Consider the following 9,074-nt stretch of genomic DNA (forward strand, 5'->3'; position numbering starts at 1 on the left):
CTCTCTCCTTTCCCTGCATTCTCTCCTTTCTCCATAATCTCTCCTTTTCCCGTACTCTCTCCTTTCCCTGCACTCTCTCCTTTCTCTGTTCTCTCTCCTTTCCCCGTACTCTCTCCTTTCTCTGCACTCTCTCCTGTCCCGGTACTCTCTCCTTTCCCCGTACTCTCTCCTTTCTCTGTACTCTCCCCCTTCTCTGTATTGTCTCCTTTCTCTGTACTCGCTCCTTTCTCTCTCTGCTCTCCTTTCTCTGTTCTCTCTCCTCTCCCTGTACTCGCTCCTTTCTCTGTACTCGCTCCTTTCTCTGTACTCCCTCCCTTCTCTACACTCTCTCCTTTCTCTGTACTCTCTCCTTTCTCTGCACTCTCTCCTTTCTCGATACTCTCTCCTTTCTCCACACTCTCTCCTTTCTCTCTACGCTCTCCATTCTCTGTACTCTCTCCTTTCTCTGTAATCTCTCCATTGTCCACACTCTCTCCTTTCCCCGTAATCTCTCCTTTCTCCGTACTGTCTCCTTTCTCCCTACGCTCTCCATTCTCTGTTCTCTCTCCTCTCCCTGTACTTGCTCCTTTCTCTGGACTCCCTTCTTTCTCTATACTCCCTCCTTTCTCTATGCTCTCTCCTTTCTCTATACTTTCTACTTTCTCCATACTCTCTCCTTTCTCTATACTCTCTCCTTTCTCGGTACTCTCTCCTTTCTCTGTACTCTCTCCCTTTTCTGTATTGTCTCCTTTCTCTGTACTCGCTCCTTTCTCTCTATGCTCTCCTTTCTCTGTTCTCTCTCCTCTCCCTGTACTCGCTCCTTTCTCTGTACTCGCTCCTTTCTCTGTACTCTCCCCTTTCTCTGTACTCTCTCCTTTCTCTGTACTCCCTCCCTTCTCTACACTCTCTCCTTTCTCTGTACTCTCTCCGTTCTCTGTACTCTCTCCTTTCTCTGTACTCTCTCCTTTCTCTGTACTCTCTCCTTTCTCCGTACCCTCACCTTTCTCCGTTCTCTCTCCTTTCTCTATACTCTCTCCTTTCTCCGTAATCTCTCCTTTCTCTGTACTCTCTCCTTTCTATGTCCTCTCGGCTTTGTCAGTACTCTCTCCTTTCTCCGTACTCTCTCTATTCTTCGTACTCTCTCCTTTCTCTGTACTCTCTCCTTTCTCCGTACTCTCTCCTTTCTCTGTAATCTTTCCTTTCTCTGTACTCTCTCCTTTCTCCTTACTCTCACCTTTCTCCGTACTCTCTCCTTTCTCTGTACTCTCGCCTTTCTCTGTACTCTCTCCTTTCTCTGTACTCTCTACTTTCTCCGCACTCTCTCCTTTCTCCGTACTCTCTCCTTTCTCTGCACTCTCACCTTTCTCTGTACTCTCTCTGTTCTATATACTCTTTCCTTTCTCTATACTATCTCCTTTCTCCGCAATTCTCTCCTTTCTCCATACTCTCTCCTTTCTCTGTACTCTCTCCTTTCTCGGTAATCTTTCCTTTCTCTGTACTCTCTCCTTTCTCCATACTCTCTACTTTCTCTGCACTCTCTCCTTTCTCCGTACTCTCTCCTTTCTCGATATTCTCTCCCTTCTTTGTAATCTCTCCTTTCTCTGTACTCTCTCCTTTCTCTGGACTCTCTCCTTTCACTGTGCTCTCTCCTTTCTCCATACTTTCTCCTTTCTCCGCAATCCTCTCTCCTTTCCCCGTACTTCCTCCTTTCTCTGTACTCGCACCTTTCTCTGTACTCCCTCCCTTCTCTACACTCTCTCCTTTCTCTGTCGTCTCTCCTTTCTCTGTACTCTCTCCTTTCTCTGTACTCTCTCCTTTCTCTATACTCTCTCCTTTCTCTGATCTCTCTCCTTTCTCTGTACTCTCTCCTTTCTCTGTACTCTCCTTTCTCTGTACTCTCTGCTTTCTCGATACTCTCTCCTTTCTCCGTACTCTCTCCTTTCTTTCTACGCTATCCTTTCTCTCTTCTCTCTCCTTTCCCCGCACTCGCTTCGTTCTCTGTACACTCTCCTTTCTCTCGACGCTCTCCTTTCTCTGTACTCTCTCCTTTCTCTGTACTCTCTCCTTTCTCTGCACTCTCTCCATTTTCTGTACTCTCTCCTTTCTATGTCCTCTTGGCTTTCTCAGTACTCTCTCCTTTCTCCGTACTCTCTCTATTCTTCATACTCTCTCCTTTCTCTGTACTCTCTCCTTTCTCCGTACTCTCTCCTTTCTCTGTAATCTTTCCTTTCTCTGTACTCTCTCTTTTCTCTGTAATCTTTCCTTTCTCTATACTCTCTCCTTTCTCCTTACTCTCACCTTTCTCCGTACTCTCTCCTTTCTCTGTACTCTCTCCTTTCTCTGTACTCTCTCCTTTCTCTGTACTCTCTACTTTCTCCGCACTCTCTCCTTTCTCCGTACTCTCTCCTTTCTCTGCACTCTCACCTTTCTCTGTACACTCTCCTTTCTCTGCACTCTCTCCTTTCTCTGTAATCATTCCTTTCTCTATTCTCTCTCCTTTCTCCATACTCTCTCCTTTCTCCGTACTCTTTCCTTTCTCCATACTCTCTCCTTTCTCTATACTCTCTCCTTTCTCTATACTCTCTCCTTTCTCCGTACCCTCACCTTTCTCCGTTCTCTCTCCTTTCTCCATAATCTCTCCTTTCTCTGTACTCTCTCCTTTCTCTGTACTCTCTCCTTTCTCTGTACTCTCTACTTTCTCCGCACTCTCTCCTTTCTCCGTACTCTCTCCTTTCTCTGCACTCTCACCTTTCTCTGTACACTCTCCTTTCTCTGCACTCTCTCCTTTCTCTGTAATCATTCCTTTCTCTATTCTCTCTCCTTTCTCCATACTCTCTCCTTTCTCCGTACTCTTTCCTTTCTCCATACTCTCTCCTTTCTCTATACTCTCTCCTTTCTCGATACTCTCTCCTTTCTCCGTACTCTCTCCATTCTTCGTACACTCTCCTTTCTCTGTACTCTCTCCTTTCTCAGTACTCTCTCCTTTCTCCGTACTCTCTCCTTTCTCCGTACTCTCTCCTTTTTCCATACCCTCTCCTTTCTCTGTACTCTCTCCCTTTTCTGTATTGTCTCCTTTCTCTGTACTCGCTCCTTTCTCTCTATGCTCTCCTTTCTCTGTTCTCTCTCCTCTCCCTGTACTCGCTCCTTTCTCTGTACTCGCTCCTTTCTCTGTACTCTCCCCTTTCTCTGTACTCTCTCCTTTCTCTGTACTCCCTCCCTTCTCTACACTCTCTCCTTTCTCTGTACTCTCTCCGTTCTCTGTACTCTCTCCTTTCTCTGTACTCTCTCCTTTCTCTGTACTCTCTACTTTCTCCGTACCCTCACCTTTCTCCGTTCTCTCTCCTTTCTCTATACTCTCTCCTTTCTCCGTAATCTCTCCTTTCTCTGTACTCTCTCCTTTCTCGAAACTCTCTTCTTTCCCCGTACTCTCTCCTTTCCCTGCATTCTCCTTTCTCCGTACTCTTTCCTTTCTCCGTACTCTCTCCTTTCTCTGTACTCTCTCCTTTCTCTATACTCTGTCCATTCCCTGTACTCTCTCCTTTCCCTGCATTCTCTCCTTTCTCCATAATCTCTCCTTTTCCCGTACTCTCTCCTTTCCCTGCACTCTCTCCTTTCTCTGTTCTCTCTCCTTTCCCCGTACTCTCTCCTTTCTCTGCACTCTCTCCTGTCCCGGTACTCTCTCCTTTCCCCGTACTCTCTCCTTTCTCTGTACTCTCCCCCTTCTCTGTATTGTCTCCTTTCTCTGTACTCGCTCCTTTCTCTCTCTGCTCTCCTTTCTCTGTTCTCTCTCCTCTCCCTGTACTCGCTCCTTTCTCTGTACTCGCTCCTTTCTCTGTACTCCCTCCCTTCTCTACACTCTCTCCTTTCTCTGTACTCTCTCCTTTCTCTGCACTCTCTCCTTTCTCGATACTCTCTCCTTTCTCCACACTCTCTCCTTTCTCTCTACGCTCTCCATTCTCTGTACTCTCTCCTTTCTCTGTAATCTCTCCATTGTCCACACTCTCTCCTTTCCCCGTAATCTCTCCTTTCTCCGTACTGTCTCCTTTCTCCCTACGCTCTCCATTCTCTGTTCTCTCTCCTCTCCCTGTACTTGCTCCTTTCTCTGGACTCCCTTCTTTCTCTATACTCCCTCCTTTCTCTATGCTCTCTCCTTTCTCTATACTTTCTACTTTCTCCATACTCTCTCCTTTCTCTATACTCTCTCCTTTCTCGGTACTCTCTCCTTTCTCTGTACTCTCTCCCTTTTCTGTATTGTCTCCTTTCTCTGTACTCGCTCCTTTCTCTCTATGCTCTCCTTTCTCTGTTCTCTCTCCTCTCCCTGTACTCGCTCCTTTCTCTGTACTCGCTCCTTTCTCTGTACTCTCCCCTTTCTCTGTACTCTCTCCTTTCTCTGTACTCCCTCCCTTCTCTACACTCTCTCCTTTCTCTGTACTCTCTCCGTTCTCTGTACTCTCTCCTTTCTCTGTACTCTCTCCTTTCTCTGTACTCTCTCCTTTCTCCGTACCCTCACCTTTCTCCGTTCTCTCTCCTTTCTCTATACTCTCTCCTTTCTCCGTAATCTCTCCTTTCTCTGTACTCTCTCCTTTCTCGAAACTCTCTCCTTTCCCCGTACTCTCTCCTTTCCCTGCATTCTCCTTTCTCCGTACTCTTTCCTTTCTCCGTACTCTCTCCTTTCTCTGTACTCTCTCCTTTCTCTATACTCTGTCCATTCCCTGTACTCTCTCCTTTCCCTGCATTCTCTCCTTTCTCCATAATCTCTCCTTTTCCCGTACTCTCTCCTTTCCCTGCACTCTCTCCTTTCTCTGTTCTCTCTCCTTTCCCCGTACTCTCTCCTTTCTCTGCACTCACTCCTGTCCCGGTACTCTCTCCTTTCCCCGTACTCTCTCCTTTCTCTGTACTCTCCCCCTTCTCTGTATTGTCTCCTTTCTCTGTACTCGCTCCTTTCTCTCTCTGCTCTCCTTTCTCTGTTCTCTCTCCTCTCCCTGTACTCGCTCCTTTCTCTGTACTCGCTCCTTTCTCTGTACTCCCTCCCTTCTCTACACTCTCTCCTTTCTCTGTACTCTCTCCTTTCTCTGCACTCTCTCCTTTCTCGATACTCTCTCCTTTCTCCACACTCTCTCCTTTCTCTCTACGCTCTCCATTCTCTGTACTCTCTCCTTTCTCTGTAATCTCTCCATTGTCCACACTCTCTCCTTTCCCCGTAATCTCTCCTTTCTCCGTACTGTCTCCTTTCTCCCTACGCTCTCCATTCTCTGTTCTCTCTCCTCTCCCTGTACTTGCTCCTTTCTCTGGACTCCCTTCTTTCTCTATACTCCCTCCTTTCTCTATGCTCTCTCCTTTCTCTATACTTTCTACTTTCTCCATACTCTCTCCTTTCTCTATACTCTCTCCTTTCTCGGTACTCTCTCCTTTCTCTGCACTCTCACCTTTCTCTGTACTCTCTCCTTTCTCTGCACTCTCTCCTTTCTCTGTAATCATTCCTTTCTCCATACTCTCTCCTTTCTCCGTACCCTCACCTTTCTCCGTTCGCTCTCCTTTCTCTATACTCTCTCCTTTCTCTATATTCTATCCTTTCTCTGTACTCTCTCCTTTCTCTATACTCTCTCCTTTCTCTATACTCTCTCCTTTCTCCGTACTCTCTCCTTTCTCTGCACTCTCTCCTTTCTCCGTACTCTCTACTTTCTCTATACTCTCTCCATTCCCCGTACTCTCTCCTTTCCCTGCATTCTCTCCTTTCTCCATACTCTATCCTTTCCCCGTACTCTCTCCTTTCTCTGCACTCTTTCCTGTCCCCGTACTCTCTCCTTTCCCCGTACTCTCTCCTTTCTCTGTACTCTCTCCTTTCTCTGTACTCTCTCTTTTCTCAGTACTCACTCCTTTCTCTCTGTACTCGCTCCTTTCCCCGTACTTGCTCCTTTCTCTGTACTCCCTCCTTTGTCCATACTCTCTCATTTCCCCGTATACTCTCCATTCTCCGTACTCTCTCCTTTCTCCGTACTCTCTCCTTTTTCCATACCCTCTCCTTTCTCTGTACTCTCTCCCTTTTCTGTATTGTCTCCTTTCTCTGTACTCGATCCTTTCTCTCTATGCTCTCCTTTCTCTGTTCTCTCTCCTCTCCCTGTACTCGCTCCTTTCTCTGTACTCGCTCCTTTCTCTGTACTCTCCCCTTTCTCTGTACTCTCTCCTTTCTCTGTACTCCCTCCCTTCTCTACACTCTCTCCTTTCTCTGTACTCTCCCCTTTCTCTGTACTCTCTCCTTTCTCTGTACTCCCTCCCTTCTCTACACTCTCTCCTTTCTCTGTACTCTCTCCGTTCTCTGTACTCTCTCCTTTCTCTGTACTCTCTCCTTTCTCTATACTCTCTCCTTTCTCCGTACCCTCACCTTTCTCCGTTCTCTCTCCTTTCTCTATACTCTCTCCTTTCTCTATATTCTATCCTTTCTCCGTACTCTCTCCTTTCTCTGCACTCTCTCCTTTCTCGAAACTCTCTCCTTTCCCCGTACTCTCTCCTTTCCCTGCATTCTCCTTTCTCCGTACTCTTTCCTTTCTCCGTACTCTCTCCTTTCTCTGTACTCTCTCCTTTCTCTATACTCTGTCCATTCCCTGTACTCTCTCCTTTCCCTGCATTCTCTCCTTTCTCCATACTCTCTCCTTTTCCCGTACTCTCTCCTTTCCCTGCACTCTCTCCTTTCTCTGTTCTCTCTCCTTTCCCCGTACTCTCTCCTTTCTCTGCACTCTCTCCTGTCCCGGTACTCTCTACTTTCCCCGTACTCTCTCCTTTCTCTGTAATCTCTCCTTTCTCTGTACTCTCTCTTTTCTCAGTACTCGCTCCTTTCTCTCTGTACTCTCTCCTTTCCCCGTACTTGCTCCTTTCTCTGTACTCCCTCCTTTGTCCATATTCTCTCCTTTCCCCGTATACTCTCCATTCTCCGTACTCTCTCCTTTCTCCGTACTCTCTCCTTTTTCCATACTCTCTCCTTTCTCTGTACTCTCTCCCTTCTCTGTATTGTCTCCTTTCTCTGTACTCGCTCCTTTCTCTCTATGCTCTCCTTTCTCTGTTCTCTCTCCTCTCCCTGTACTCGCTCCTTTCTCTGTACTCGCTCCTTTCTCTGTACTCCCTCCCTTCTCTACACTCTCTCCTTTCTCTGTACTCACTCCTTTCTCTGTACTCTCTCCTTTCTCTATACTCTCTCCTTTCTCTGTACTCTCTCCTTTCCCTGTATTCTCTCCTTTCTCTGCACTCTCTCCTTTCTCGATACTCTCTCCTTTCTCCACACTCTCTCCTTTCTCTCTACGCTCTCCATTCTCTGTACTCTCTCCTTTCTCTGTAATCTCTCCATTGTCCACACTCTCTCCTTTCCCCGTAATCTCTCCTTTCTCCGTACTGTCTCCTTTCTCCCTACGCTCTCCATTCTCTGTTCTCTCTCCTCTCCCTGCACTCGCTCCTTTCTCTGTACTCGCTCCTTTCTCTGTACTCTCCCCTTTCTCTGTACTCTCTCCTTTCTCTGTACTCCCTCCCTTCTCTACACTCTCTCCTTTCTCTGTACTCTCTCCGTTCTCTGTACTCTCTCCTTTCTCTGTACTCTCTCCTTTCTCTGTACTCTTTCCTTTCTCTGAACTCTCTCCTTTCTCTGTATTCCCTACTTTCTCTGCGATCTCTCCTTTCTCTGTACTCTCTCCTTTTTCTCTACGCGCTCCTTTCTCTATACTCTCTCCTTTCTCTACACTATCTCCTTTCTCTATACTCTCTCCTTTCTCTATACTCTCTCCATTCCCCGTACTCTCTCCTTTCCCTGCACTCTCTCCTTTCTCTGTTCTCTCTCCTTTCTCCATAATCTCTCCTTTCTCCGTAATCTCTCCTTTCTCTGCACTCTCACCTTTCCTCGTACTCAATACTTTCCCCGTGCTCTCTCCTTTCTCCGTACTCTCTCCTTTCTCTGCACTCTCTCCTTTCTCCGTACTCTCTCCCTTCTCCGTACTCTCTCTTTTCTCAGTACTCGCTCCTTTCTCTCTGTAATCTCTCCTTTCTCCGTACTCTCTCCTTTCTCTGCACTCTCTCCTTTCTCCGTACTCTCTCCTTTCTCCGTACTCTCTCTTTTCTCAGTACTCGCTCCTTTCTCTCAATACTCTCTCCTTTCCCCGTATACTCTCCATTCTCCGTACTCTCTCCTTTCTCCGTACTCTCTCCTTTCTACATACTCTCTCCTTTCTCTGTACTCTCTCCCTTCTCTCTATTGTCTCCTTTCTCTGTACTCGCTCCTTTCTCTCTATGCTCTCCTTTCTCTGTTCTCTTTCCTCTCCCTGTACTCGCTCCTTTCTCTGTAATCACTCCTTTCTCTGTGCACCCTCCTTTCTCTATACTCTCTCCTTTCTCCGTAATCTCTCCTTTCTCTATACTCTCTCCTTTCTCTGTCGTCTCTCCTTTCTCTGTACTCTCTCCTTTCTCTGTACTCTCTCCTTTCTCTATACTCTCTCCTTTCTCTGTACTCTCTCCTTTCTCTGTACTCTCTCCTTTCTCTGCACTCTCTCCTTTCTCTGTACTCTCTCCTTTCTCTGTACTCTCCTTTCTCTGTACTCTCTCCTTTCTCTGTACTCTCTCCGTTCTCTGTACTCTCTCCTTTCTCTGTACTCTCTCCTTTCTCTGTACTCTTTCCTTTCTCTGAACTCTCTCCTTTCTCTGTATTCCCTACTTTCACTGCGATCTCTCCTTTCTCTGTACTCTCTCCTTTTTCTCTACGCGCTCCTTTCTCTATACTCTCTCCATTCTCTACACTCTCTCCTTTCTCTATACTCTCTCCTTTTTCTATACTCTCTCCTTTCCCCGTACTCTCTCCTTTCCCTGCAATCTCTCCTTTCTCTGTTCTCTCTCCTTTCTCCGTAATCTCTTCTTTCTCCGTACTCTCTCCTTTCTCCATACTCTCTCTTTTCTCAGTACTCGCTCCTTTCTCTCTGTAATCTCTCCTTTCTCCGTACTCTCTCCTTTCTCTGCACTCTCTCCTTTCTCCGTACTCTCTCCTTTCTCCGTACTCTCTCTTTTCTCAGTACTCGCTCCTTTCTCTCAATACTCTCTCCTTTCCCCGTATACTCTCCATTCTC

General features: G+C 46.7%; 1 protein-coding gene across 1 annotated transcript; it reads right to left on the minus strand.

The window, feature by feature from the left end:
• Positions 1 to 2,455: 2,455 nt before the first annotated feature.
• Positions 2,456 to 6,875, minus strand: LOC137311232 (processed variable antigen-like; the record flags this gene model as incomplete). The annotated part of the gene is made up of 2 exons (XM_067978547.1): positions 6,756 to 6,875; positions 2,456 to 2,569 (listed from the first exon to the last, which is right to left on the minus strand). Coding segments are annotated over exons 1-2 (234 nt in total), but the record flags the coding sequence as incomplete, so codon positions are not given.
• Positions 6,876 to 9,074: the final 2,199 nt, after the last annotated feature.

The sequence above is a fragment of the Heptranchias perlo genome, unplaced genomic scaffold, assembly GCF_035084215.1.
Source record: "Heptranchias perlo isolate sHepPer1 unplaced genomic scaffold, sHepPer1.hap1 HAP1_SCAFFOLD_313, whole genome shotgun sequence".
Taxonomy (NCBI): domain Eukaryota; kingdom Metazoa; phylum Chordata; class Chondrichthyes; order Hexanchiformes; family Hexanchidae; genus Heptranchias; species Heptranchias perlo.